The 14,495-nt window shown below is 38.3% G+C and overlaps 1 protein-coding gene across 1 annotated transcript; it reads right to left on the bottom strand.

Annotated features, from left to right (window-relative positions):
- Positions 1 to 3,122: 3,122 nt before the first annotated feature.
- Positions 3,123 to 11,738, bottom strand: LOC7480436 (probable potassium transporter 13; the record flags this gene model as incomplete). Its single annotated transcript, XM_052452652.1, has 9 exons — positions 3,123 to 3,765; positions 3,898 to 4,420; positions 4,513 to 4,767; positions 4,852 to 4,966; positions 5,051 to 5,103; positions 5,193 to 5,453; positions 5,534 to 5,586; positions 11,144 to 11,390; positions 11,486 to 11,738. Coding segments are annotated over 9 exons (2,154 nt in total), but the record flags the coding sequence as incomplete, so codon positions are not given.
- Between the last annotated feature and the right edge of the window lie 2,757 nt (positions 11,739 to 14,495).

The raw sequence follows: 14,495 nt of genomic DNA, 5'->3' as shown, positions 1-14,495 counted from the left end.
TGGATAAGGGGTTACTACTGTTGGGGTAACTGGAGCTTCCACAAACCTTGTCCTTATTGCTCGCTCAAGTAGGCTAGTTAGCCTTGTCACGTCTCCCTCAAGGCTCTCCATTTGCTTCTAATGTTCAGCTTCCAAGTGTGCACGTTATTCGTTCTCCATTAGCTTCTTTTTGAATCTAATGTTATAAATTTGCTTTAAATGAGGAACTGTATTTCACTCCTGTGATGATGACAATTAAAACTAAAAACATGTTTGCATATCAATGCTTATGATAATGTATATCGGGTATAGATTAGCCCTTTTGAGCGAATCAAACATTTAGGAGTATTCACCTATAGACAGGTTCTAGTCATTAAGTAAATATGAATATGTTTTCTACTTGATCTAAAAAAGGATCTTAGATCTTTCTAGTGATGTTCTTTGTAAAGACAACATGGAGGCGCTGCAAAGAATGGTTAAATCACGTATACCCATCTTAGCCAAACAGACACTCAGATATGAGTAGAGTGTTTCGCGTATCTGAACTTTGATCAATAGTCATAGGGCAAACTGCTAACCCCTCACCTAACCTAGAAGCTTGTGTGTGCTCTCAAAACAAGTGATGCATGAAGGAATTAATTATACAATGCATGAACAATTTGTACAAAAATTAAAGCGTATAAACAAATTTTTACAAATGGCATGTTGAAAATAAATACAGATCAGATAATGTAAAACAAAACACTCAGATAAGAAAATAAAGCTTTGTCCACATGTTTTCCTAGTAGAGTCGTTATTATGTCGCACGTGTGTGATGTCACGACGATTGTCCTCCAGGGTCGGATCTTTCTGGTGATAGGGAAAGAATACGAAATTCTTGTTTCTTATTAGTTAAAAAGGAGATGGAGTCGTCACCTAATATTTTGGTTACTAGGAACTCTACTTGATCTCTGAGTCTAAATAAAGGGACTGTTGTATATAGGAAGAACGTATCACCTCCAGTACACCTTACCTAAGATAAGCTACATTGTTTGTTTGTCTGAAATAAACTAAGGTATTGTTGTGTTTTCTAATTGTTGATTTATTTAAGGTTTAAGAAAAGTCCTCCTCAGTAAAAAGATCCTTATCTTATCAAGTGAAAGTCTAATTGTTCTAATGGCAAAACATAAAAGTAAAAGAAACTATCTTTTTATTTAATATCAGGAATATATCTTATATAAAAGTTTTATAATCCCGGATATTAATAGAAACAAAATAAGTTTTTTTTTATGTTTTTGAAATATAAGTCAAGTTCTAATGGATAATCATAAACTGATTATAATACCCATTGACTGATTTTTATATTCTTCAAAATATGATAAAAATGCAATTTTTATTTTTCATAAGAAACATGCATGAAAATTTTAGAATTTAGCTATATGCACACAAATAAAACATATTTTTTGATTTTTTTTAAACTTCAAAGAAAACCAGATATTTTTAATATCGGGTTAATTTGTATCTTACAACATAAATCTACAGCTTAATATTAAATGAAATTGCTGAAAAAACACGCAAGGGATCAACAAATAATTTAAAAATAGTCCCTGATTTTTTTAGAATTTTTGAAAACTATTTTGGCCTTAAATATTTGGTTCATTATAATTAAGTTTTCTAATTTGTTTAGGTATAGGTTCCATGATTTTATCATGATCTTATATCTCAGATCACGGGTCTTGTAAGTTAACAATAGTTGGCTCAGTTCAATCTGATATGTCTTTATTTTTTTATTTTCTACAAAAATATACCGTTCAATGTGTTACTATTTAAATATTTTAATAATATTTTGGCTAGCATGCATCACGTTTTTTTCTTTCTAATGTCTTTACAGTTTTTTTTTTAAATTGAAAAAAAAAAAACGATCCATAACGTACGGGTAAAAAACTAGGTTGTTCTATTAATGATTTAAAATGTTTGGATAGAAATTGGTTGAAAGATATCCACCACCTTGTCTCGTGGGTGTTAGTTGGAGTATTAAATTTTGCTTTCCACGTTAGCTTTTCATTGGGATTTGAAATCCAAGGAAGACTATGGAAAAAACATTTCTCATAAAAACATGGATAAAGTGTTAACAGAAAAGAGATTGATCTCATTGCACAAAAAGTTGGTCTGAAAATACTTTGAATGTTAAATAAAATAAAATAAAAGATTAACCACCTAGCTTGCTGTTTAATCAGTCAAGGCCAGCACGAAGTCCACCATATTATTCTGACAGTTTGTCGAATACGAAATGAAATCAATTTTTTTTTTAGTTTAACGTTGGTGTCCGGGCCAGCTTGCGCATACCTCGACTAATCCCACGGGCCCCGAAGTTAACGACCATGTAAGACTCCAGTGGCCATCATATGAGCAACCACAGGGCTCGAACCTGAGACCACAGAGGGAGCAAACCTCTTGGTCCCAAGCTTTTACCACTGGGCCACCACCTAAATGGTTGAACACTTTATCCAAATGTTATGTAAGCCTGGAGAAGGATTGGATGAGCTATATGAATGAATAATGATGGATTGTTGGTCCTATCATTACTGAATCATATAGAAGAGGGGTTTGGTGCAAAACAAAATGCTGCTGGAAATTGTTGAAAGGTGGTTCTCTAATGCATGACCTTCATGTCTGTTGATGGATTTATGCTGCAACAAAGTTTCTACAGTAGTTGGATTTAATATCGTCTTGATGAACATGGCCACTAAACCTTCTGATGATAAGCTTATGTTTTTAGTAAAGCTGACGTTGAAAAAGAACAAAAAAATTATTTTCCAGCAACTGTCTTCAGCAGATAGGTTCTGCCTCTAGTACCTTTCCTGTTCCTTTTCATGGCTAGATGGTATCCTTGGATCATGTTTCGTCATGGAGACTGTCCATCTCTCTAGTGCAGTTGAAATCAAGCTGTGCATCCAGGGATACGAGGATTAATGAGAATTTCATTTCTCACAGGCAGCTTACAATTGGAACTGTAATAACACACCTCTTAATTATCAGACTATTCTCTCACTTTCTCGATTACTTCTAGAGCTTCTGAAATATCCTAGAGGTTCGAGTTTTCAACGTTAATGTGAGGCAAGTCATAAGCGTGTTGGTTTTGACCAACTCTTGAATGTGCAGAATTTTCTCTGCAAACAAGAACTCAATTTTTATTCTTATACAAGCCATTCTTTTCTTTTTCTGCACATATATACAAGTCTTTACTGCCACAGCTTTTTTCATTGTTCAAGCTTCTTCTATATATAACATTTGTGACAACCTCCACCCTGTAAAATTGGCCTAACACCTTATACACAAGATACAGTTGGTAAAAATTATGTTTACAATTTTCAGACCTGCTTGAACGCTCTCAATTAGTTCATTATCATCATTTATACACGATAAACCCTACCAACTTCAATCAATGCAGCGTGTGGGATCCCAAGTGAAGCTGCAGGGCTCCGGCTATTGCGTCTAAGGAATCCGTACACAACGTTAATGACAAACTTCTTCAGTATACATGATGCCTCGTTGGAAATGACACAAGTATGTCCTATCATGTAAACCACACCAGCTTCCTCTGCCTCCATGAGTTCATTTACATCTTCACTTGATTCTTGACATTGGAACCGCAATTCTCTACTTCTCCGTGTTTTTGCGCCATGCAAAGACTGCTCTATCACTACCATTTGTTCGCTACTCAAATCACGTTTCAAGAACTCTGATATCTTTTCAATCAGTTGGGTTTCAAAGGCATAGCTGTCCCTGATGTCCTTGTATCCATACCTAGCAGTAGTGAGAGAGAGAAGAGTCAAGGACTCGCTATCAATGAGTCACGAGCTTTGATGATGAGTTGAAAACAGCAATAACAATTAATGAGTTGGGGGGGGGGGGAGTAGAAGGATTTAGACAGTCTACCTCACAACGCACCGGAATAGAGGGAGCTCTGGTGGGCCAATCCTAGAAACATGGAAACGATCACTGACTGGAACTTTTGGAACAATCAAAGACTGAATGGATACAAAGATAAGAATCTGATGGAATGCAGGAAAGTTGGTGACAAAATGTGCGAACATTGGCGGGACACCAGAGGTAACATGAGAGTAAACTAGGCAAACTCCAGGAACCCTTGCTATTCCCATGCATGGTCCAAGCCTCAAGAGGCAGTCCAAGCTGACCTTGTTCTCCAGCTCAAATGCCTGTTTTTTGATAGTCCCATAATGCCATATCGACATCAGAGACAAAACTACTGCAGAAACAACAAGGGGAAACCAGCCTCCTTTGTGTAATTTAGCGAGGCAAGCATCGAAATAGGACAATTCCACAAATCCAAAAATCACTACGAAAAGGAATGCTAGAAAAACATGTTTATTCCACACGGTACTAATGATCAGAAACATCAACAAGGTTGTGACAAGCATCACTGTGATTACTGCCAGACCTGCAGACACAATAACAACATTAAATATCTCATTTACAATATATACACATATGAACACAAACAGAAAGGCAACAGAGTGAGGTAACACAAACCGTATGCATTGCCGATAGTAGCGGTGTCTCTAAATCCAACAACAACAGCAAGGCATAGAATCATTAATACCCAATTCACCTCTGGTATGTAGATCTGTCCATGAATATTATTTGATGTGTGCACTATCTTTACTCGTGGAAAGCAATTGAGTGCCCTACACTGACTAATAATGGAGAAAGTGGCTGATATTATTGCTTGGCTTCCCACCACCGTTGCAAGAGTGGCGATGATAAATACTGGCAAAAATATGGCATCTGAAAGCATAGGAGATAAGACCGATTAAAATAAAATTTATTTATTTATTTTTTAAAAAGGGAAGATGTTTTATTAAGAGTTACCAGGGACTGCCTTGTAGAAACTACTCTGAAGATCACCTCTGTTCTTGGAGAGGTAAGCGGCTTCACCCATATAAGCCAGAACCAAGCAAGGGTATACGAGTCCTGTAAATGCAATCTGTTTGAAAGATGCATGAATAAGTCAATTTTCATGTCAACCCCTTCAATAGCTTATAATATCAGGAAATCAAAGAACAATTACCCTAACAGAAAGCTCTGAGAAATGTCCAAGATCAGCAAACATAGCTTCTGCACCTGATAGATTAATAAATTGGATCACCAAAAGAGAAATCCAACACAGCAACATAAAAAAAAAATTGAATATTTTCTCCTTTAGGACCAACCTGTAGCACAGAGAACAATGCCTCCTAATGAACTCCAACCAGCTGTCCCAGTTTTTATAAAAAAGTTGTAGATATAGTATGGTGATAGAGCTTTGACAACATCAGGGTTCCAATGGAATATGTTGTAAATGCCAACCCCACTGATGCACAGCAACCAAGCAATCAAAATTGGTGAAAAAAGAAACCCAATTCTATGTGTTCCACAATGCTGAAGTGCAAAAACGCCAACTAAGATCACGCAGGCAATGGCAACAGTATAATCTGGCACATACGAACACGTCAGAAACTGGCTAAAGATTTTGCCGTGATCTTTTATCAATCGAATTAGGATCATAACTTACTCTCATGTAAATCTGGAGCCATAATTTGGATTCCATAGACTGCAGATAGTGTTAATTATTGGAGACAAGCAAGCCCCACCATGTGCAAGTGGGATTACCTAATCTCCCACTTAGCACATGGTGGAGGACTCCCCCTCACTCCCATTAATTGTATATTAATGTACCCCCCTCCTGTGATGTTTTTGCGTGTGTATGAAGAACACAGAGAGCAGCGTGAGAAACACAGAGAGAAGAGAGAACAGAGAAGAATAGAGAGAGCTTGAGAGAGTAGAGTTGAGTTGAGAGAGTTTTATCTCCTCCTCCTTTGTTTGTATTGTTTGTAAGCTTCATTAATACAAACCAGTAGCTCCGTGGAGTAGGCAAGTTGCCGAACCACGTAAATTGTGTGTGATTGAGTTCTGGAAATTTCCCAACAACTGGTATCAGAGCTTGTTCTTGACAAAGAGGGTGTTTGATCCAAACTCAAAAATCAAAGTTCTCCAAATGTGTTTTTGAACATACCATCGTGTAGAGGACAACCGGACGAATCCACTGTTGCAAACCCGGCGAAGAACCGACGTCCTGCATGCCCGCACGCGCCCACACGCGCCGACGCCCAGACTGCCCACGCGCCGTACGCGCGCCACGCTCCATCTTCGCCCGGCTTCTGCAAAACGGGTCGGGCTGACCCGCCACGTCAGCAAAGCCGTACGGTCAACGTCCGCGTCACCTGCCACGTCATCGCTGAGTTTTGTTCCGCTGTGTCGCAGAAGCTGATATTCTGACACGTGGCTACATCATAACCGTTGAGGGGTTTTGATCCAGTACGACGCAGGATCCAATCAGTTGACACGTGGTTAAATCAGGACCACTATTGAGTATTGATCCAGTGTGACTCAGGCCATCATCTTCTGACACGTGGCTACATCATAACCGTTACTGAGTTTTGATACGGTGTGACGCAGGACCTAATCTGCTGACACGTGGCTTCATCAGAACCGCTACTTAGGTTTTGATCCGGTGCGACGCAGGCGGTACTCTGGTTGACACGCGGCTGCATCTGCACCGTCAGTTAATTCAAAACTTTGATTGCTAAAATCTGAGCCATCCGAAGTCCGATTGGGGTGATCTCAGTGTCATTTCCAAGGTTTTCGGCTGTTCCGGACACATCTGTAAGGTCAGATTTGGGAAATTCGAATCGGAGAAGTAGTAAAAATGGCAGATGAAATAAAAGCAGCTGGAATTGAAAAATTTGACGGGACAGATTTTGGATACTGGAAAATGCAAATTGAGGATTATCTATATGGGAAGAAACTTCATCTTCCCTTGTTGGGGAGTAAACCAGAAAATATGCAAGAAGAAGATTGGCTACTTCTTGATAGACAAGTTCTGGGCATTGTCCGGTTATCCTTATCAAGAAGAGTTGCTCACAATGTTACGAAAGAAAGATCCACTGCAAGATTGATGGAAGCCTTGTCTGGGATGTATGAGAAGCCATCAGCAAATAATAAAGTGCACCTGATGAAAAAGTTGTTCAACTTGAAGATGGTCGAAAACACTTCTGTGACACAACACCTCAATAACTTTAATACCATCACAAATCAATTATCATCTGTTGAGATTGAGTTTGATGATGAGATTCGTGCACTCATCTTGCTAGCTTCACTTCCAAGCAGTTGGGAAGGCATGAGGACAGCCGTGAGCAATTCAGCTGGAAAATCCAAACTGAAGTATGATGACATTCGAGACTTGATTTTGGCTGAAGAAGTGCGAAGGAAAGACTCGGGTGAAAGTTCAAGCTCAGGATCAGCTCTCAACATCAACACTCGAGGGAGGAGACATGATAGAGGCTTATCCAGAGGCAGATCAAAATCAAGATATAGAAGTAAAAGCAAGTTTGGACCCAGAAAGCAGGTTGAATGTTGGAATTGTGGCAAACCTGGTCATTTCATGAGGAATTGCACAAAACCGAAAAAACTTGAAGCTGACTCTGCAAACGCTACCACAAATGAGGTGCAAGATGCTTTGATTCTTGCTGTGCATAGTCCTGTTGATGATTGGGTTCTTGATTCTGGTGCTTCATTTCACTGTACACCACACCATGAAATGATGCAAAACTATATTGCTGGAGATCACGGTGTAGTCTATCTGGCCGATGGACAACCATTGGATATTGTGGGTTTAGGAGATGTACAAATCAAGACAATGAATGGATCTATATGGACCTTGCAAAATGTAAGGCATGTTCCTGATCTAAAGAAGAAGCTGATCTCGGTCGGACAACTTGATGATAGTGGTCATTCAATCCTTTTTTTTGGAGGTATGTGGAAGGTATCAAAGGGAGCAATGGTTTTGGCTCGTGGAAAGAAAATCGGCACCCTGTATATGACCACAAGATTTGCAGACATTATTGCCTCTACTGAAGCAGAAAATCAAGCACATCTATGGCACTGTAGACTCGGCCATATGAGTCAAAAGGGGATGAAGATACTTCAGTCGAAGGGAAAGCTGGCAGAATTAAAAAATGTCGATCTAGACATTTGTGAAAGCTGTGTTCTTGGAAAACAGAAAAAGCTCAGTTTCTTGAAGGTTGGCAGGACTTTAAGACCAAGAAAGCTAGAGCTGGTACACACAGATTTATGGGGACCGTCTCCAGTAGCATCTCTTGGAGGTTCTCGGTATTACGTGACTTTCATTGATGATTTCAGCAGGAAGGTATGGGTTTACTTTCTGAAAAATAAATCTGATGTGTTTGAAACATTCAAGAAATGGAAGGCTATGGTTGAGACTGAATCAGGTCTAAAGTTGAAATGCTTAAGATCTGATAATGGAGGAGAATACATTGATGGAGGTTTCAAGGAGTATTGTGCTGTCAATGGTATCAGAATGGAAAAGACCGTTCCAGGCACACCGCAACAGAATGGCGTTGCTGAACGGATGAACAGGACCATCAATGAACGAGCTAGAAGCATGAGGTTGCATTCAGGGTTACCTCAAACATTCTGGGCCGACGCAGTTCATACCGCAGTTTACTTGATCAACCGTGGACCATCAGTTCCTTTGGAGTTCAGACTGCCCGAGGAAGTATGGAGAGGAAAAGAGGTACAACTCTCTCATTTAAAGGTCTTTGGGTGTGTTTCCTATGTTCATATAGATTCTGATGCTCGCAACAAGTTGGATGCCAAATCCAAGAAATGTTTCTTCATCGGCTATGGAGATGAAGAATTTGGCTTTCGGTTCTGGGATGATCAGAATAGAAAGATTATCAGAAGCAGGAACGTGATCTTCAATGAGAAAGTTCTGTACAAAGACAGATCAAGTGCAGAAACAGATAAGGCTGATTCAGATACAAGGCCACAAGGATCTGAATTCATAAGATTAGAAGGCCTTCCCGATGTTACTGAGCAGAACAACAATCAAGAGTCTTTACAAGAAGACTCAAGCATATCTGTACCCGCTACTACACAAGAAGATGCGGAGCAAATTGAACCAGCTGTTCGCAGGTCTTCGAGGACGATAAAGCCCCCGCAACGGTTCACACTTTTACTGAATTATATTTTGTTGACAGATGGTGGTGAACCGCTAACTTATGAAGAATCCTTACAAGATGGAAACTCAAGCAAGTGGGAGTTAGCCATGAAGGATGAGATGAGTTCGTTGCTGAAGAACAAGACTTGGGAGCTAACCACACTGCCTGAAGGAAAGAAGGCTTTACAAAACAAGTGGGTTTACAGAGTGAAGACTGAGCATGACGGAAGTAAACGGTTCAAGGCAAGACTTGTTGTCAAAGGGTTTCAACAAAAGAAAGGCATTGACTACTCTGAGATATTTTCTCCAGTTGTGAAGCTCACAACAATCAGAGTTGTTCTGGGGATAGTAGCTGCAGAAAATTTACATCTTGAACAGTTAGATGTAAAAACAGCATTCCTTCATGGTGACTTGGAGGAAGATATTTACATGCAACAGCCAGAAGGGTTTGCAATGCAAGGAAAGGAGAATCAAGTCTGCAAGCTACAGAAAAGCCTATACGGTTTGAAGCAAGCTCCAAGACAGTGGTACAAGAAGTTTGACAACTTCATGTGCAGTTCCGGGTATACAAGATGCCAAGCTGATCATTGTTGCTATGTCAAACATTTTGACAACTCCTACATCATTCTACTATTATATGTAGATGATATGTTGATTGCAGGATCCAGCATTAAGGAGATTGATAAGCTGAAACAGCAGTTGTCAAAACAGTTTGAAATGAAGGATCTGGGAGCTGCTAAACAAATACTTGGCATGAGAATCTTCAGAGATAAAGACAAAGGCGTACTAAAGCTTTCACAAACAGAGTATGTCAAGAAGGTTCTCAGCAGGTTTAGTATGGATAATACTAAACCAGTAAGTACACCACTGGGGAATCATTTCAAGCTCAGCAAAGATCAGTCACCAAAAACTGAGCTAGAAAGTGGATACATGGATAAGATTCCATACGCCTCAGCTATCGGCTCTTTGATGTATGCTATGGTCTGTACCAGACCAGACATTGCCCATGCAGTGGGAGTTGTAAGCCGATATATGAGCAATCCTGGAAAGCAGCATTGGGAGGCGGTCAAATGGATCATGAGGTACTTAAAAGGTTCCTCGGAAACTTGTCTCAGTTTCACAGCTGGTGGTTTGAAACTTGAAGGTTTTGTAGATGCTGATCTAGCAGGAGATGTTGATAGCAGAAAGAGCACTACAGGATATGTTTATACTCTAGGAGGTACTGCTGTTTCCTGGAGTTCTACCTTGCAAAAGATCGTTGCTCTTTCAACAACAGAAGCTGAATATGTTGCAGTCTCAGAATCTGCAAAAGAGATAGTATGGTTGCAGAGTTTCCTGAAGGAATTGGGCAAGTTGAATGGAAAAGGTACTTTGTATAGCGACAGTCAGAGTGCAATCTTCCTTGCCAAGAATCCAGCATTTCACTCCAGGACGAAGCATATTCAGATCAAATATCACTTCATCCGACAACTGCTGGATGACGAGCAACTAATGCTAGAAAAGGTCTGTGGAAGCAAGAATCCAGCTGACATGTTAACCAAAGGAGTTACACTTGATAAACTGAAGTTGTGCAAAACTTCAGTTGGCCTTCAAGGATAAAAGATAATTTCATTGTTTGTCTCCAAGTGGGAGATTGTTAATTATTGGAGACAAGCAAGCCCCACCATGTGCAAGTGGGATTACCTAATCTCCCACTTAGCACATGGTGGAGGACTCCCCCTCACTCCCATTAATTGTATATTAATGTACCCCCCTCCTGTGATGTTTTTGCGTGTGTATGAAGAACACAGAGAGCAGCGTGAGAAACACAGAGAGAAGAGAGAACAGAGAAGAATAGAGAGAGCTTGAGAGAGTAGAGTTGAGTTGAGAGAGTTTTATCTCCTCCTCCTTTGTTTGTATTGTTTGTAAGCTTCATTAATACAAACCAGTAGCTCCGTGGAGTAGGCAAGTTGCCGAACCACGTAAATTGTGTGTGATTGAGTTCTGGAAATTTCCCAACAGATAGGACTGCAAAAGAAAACAAGGAATCCATGAGAATCAGCAAATGCAAAAAGGCAGCGCAATTAAATAAATACAATTCTAATCGGATCAGGAAACATACCAGACATTGCTGGTGTCAGGATTCCATCACCAATGACCATGCTAGTCCCAAGCAGAACAACTAGCAGCAAAACAACACGCGAACTACGATGCTTGTTGAAGAATTCCTTTATAACCAAGCTAGCTCTTGTCTCCTTTATGGATACATTAGAATCACAACAAGTTACAAACTCATGTTCCAGATGAGAACTCTTCAGAAGGCCCATTCTGGAGTGTCGGCAGAGTAACGAGTACAATGCGAAGGTTCCACCTGGAAAAGATAGGCTCTTGACAAGAAATGAGCATCAAACCACTTACATTAATATGATGATTAATACAATATAATGGATAGATCATTGTGAGCACCTTCTCCATTGTCATTTGCTCCTAACACAATTATCATATACTTGCAAAGAGGGATGATTGTCAAAGTCCAGAAAACTAAAGAAAGTACCCCAAAAATCTCATGGTTCCCCTCATGAAGTTGTAATTCACCAGAGAATGAACTCTTGTAGACATAGATGGGGGATGTGCAGAGATCGCCATAAACAACACCAAAAGTCTGGTAGGCAAGTAATAGAGTGGTTTTGTAGAACTTCTGCCAGTAAGTCAAAAGTATTTACAAAGTTGAAATATTAATCAAATGCTACAGTAGTCACACGGTATTGAATCTATTGATAGAAGCAACGGAAAGGAAAGTATCCAAATTCAATTACTAAATTATGAAGCTGGATAATTCAACATTTTAGCATCTAAATTCAGGGAAAGAAAAAACAAAGGACTAGGGACCAAAAAGGTTATAAAGGCCAAAGAAAGCTTTCTTTATATTATAAGAGAAAGTTGAGAGCAAATTATTGATCATTCAAGCCAAAGGCACGTCTTGAATTTGAACAAAAAAGGGTATGAAATGATCAAGGTCATCAAAAGTAACCACAGAGTACACATGATTGCTTTTGTAACCCGAAAAAAAGAAAATAAAACGACAGGTATCATTTAATCTTTGTGTTTTTACTAATTTCCTACAAAGGGAACTAATTGATAAGCAAATACAAAAATATTAAGGTTTTAAAAGCCAAATTAAAGGATTAACTAATTATTTTCATGAAAACATGAGAACAAAATAACATTGTTTACTCGAAAAGAAAAGGAAAAGGTGAAAAAAACCTTAGAAAATGGACCATCAGCTATATAAATATTTAGCAGTTCATTCATAAATCAAAATCAAACCACTAAAGTGGAATTCAAGTGACATTTATGACCATAAAGTTAAACTAAATAAATGGGAACCATAAGTATTGAGGAAATAAAATTAAGAGTCACATTTCTCTTGATCGAGACAGGGAGAAACGACTAGCTATCCACAAAAGTTGTCGGGGACATGTCTCCTTGGAGTCAGGTTGCCACTTCGCATGCTTTTTGGCATAACTCACGAGTACTTGTTTAACATTATTATTATTATTTTTTTTTTTTTTGACATGAACACACCTTCATTTCCAAACTAAAAAAAAAAACCAGTTTATTTTTTAGTTTAACGTGGATGTTCGGGTCAGCTTGCGCGCACCTCGACTAATCCCACAGGCTCTGAAGTTAACGACCATGTAAGCCTCTAGTGGCCATCATATGAGCAACCACAGGGCTCGAACCTGAAATTACAGAGGGAGCAAACCTCTTGGTCCCAAGCTCTTGGTCCCAAGTCCTCTTCTTTTTCTTTGTTTAGAACCGACATTGTCATCTCAAAAATGGAACTACTGAAACCACTTCTCTTCCCTAAAACTGAATACCAAAAGAAATTGGGAATATGGCATTGAAACTAAAAGGAAGACAGAAAAAGAAAAAATAATTATAAGAATAATAATTAAAAGAATAGTGATATGAAAATAGAAAAACCACTGCTGGACTGAAAAATGCATATCCCAGAGTCTGCATAAGAAAAACCACAACAAGAACTCCATAGCCAGACAATCTCTTTCACGCTCTTAAGAAAAAATGGAAAGCGAAGAACTGCATACAAAATTCACCAAAACATATCAGTCTCATGCAAATATTATCAATTACCAGTCGAGAATCCTGTGTTGCACCCGATTCTTGGTCCATTTCCCTCAGCACTTCTTTCAACTTAAGGGTGAGTTTCTTTTTGTTTATGAAAAGAAATTGAAGAAACAATCGATCAAAGATGAAAAAGAATTAATAGGCTGTTATCTTAAGTAATTCTAATTCTGTTGAAAGCATACAAGATACTGTCAATAAGGCCATCGATGGAAAACACAGGGAGACACGAAAAAATATATATAAGGGATGAGAAGGAAGTTAAATAAATAAATAAAAGATTGAGAGAAGCAGTTGAATAGAAATTTTCAAAGAAATCTGAAGCAAAATTTTAAATTGTTTGGATTTACATGTTACGGTGGTTACTAAAGTCAGGTTTGTCCATTTAGCTTGGCATGGTATCAACGAGCACTTCATAATACAAGCCATTTATGAATTCTTTAAAACGCATCAATATTTGCATGTAGGCATTCGTTGTGTCTCATGGAATGGGTGAAGAAGCTAAGAGAAATTAGAGAAAATCTTCTTTAATTAATGACCATTTACTGTTAAATCAAGATTTCTAAATCACATACAAATTAAGATGATGTTGCTCAATTATAATTATTATAAAGAAATTAAGAGGTGAACGGCGTATGCTTTTTTATTATGCATTCTCTCACAGTTGATTGTGAATCCAAGAAGTAAATTTTTTTCTGTCCTAATTTTTTTTTTCTAGATTAGATTTTTTTTTATTAATATGGGTGTCTGGGTCAGCTTACGCGCACCTCGACTAATCCCATGGACCCTGAAGTTAACGACCATATAAGCCTCTAGTGGCCATCATATTAGCAATCACAAGGCCTGAACTTAAAACCACATGGGGAGTAAACCTCTTGATCCCAAACTCTTACCACTAGGTTACCTACTAAATAGTTTTGTGATTCTTTTGTGACCAAATTAAATGCTAATTGTTTCTAATTTGTTAAGTAAGGAAAAAATTAAAAAAAACAAGAGACCAGACTAAATATTGGTTGAAAATGAATTTTTAAAAGTAAAACAGCATTGCTCTGATTTCTCGATGATCCTCAAGTCATTAAAAATTGGACGCAATAAGTGACGAGTTTACTGCTGTTTTTCTTTTTAAACTAAGTTAGGTTAGATGACTTTAAAAAAAAAAAAACAATAATAAAGGCCTAAGCACATGGCCTAGGATAGTACATCCATGTGTCTAGGTTTTTTTAGGTAATTTTTTTATTTTTTTTAATTTAATCATTCAAAGTTTTTTTTTAAAAAAACAATTATTAATTTTTTTTAATTTTATTCTTTAACATTTGATTTGGTTTTCATT

The sequence above is a fragment of the Populus trichocarpa genome, chromosome 5, assembly GCF_000002775.5.
Source record: "Populus trichocarpa isolate Nisqually-1 chromosome 5, P.trichocarpa_v4.1, whole genome shotgun sequence".
NCBI classification, from domain to species: domain Eukaryota; kingdom Viridiplantae; phylum Streptophyta; class Magnoliopsida; order Malpighiales; family Salicaceae; genus Populus; species Populus trichocarpa.
This window is presented reverse-complemented; position numbering and strand designations above follow the sequence as displayed.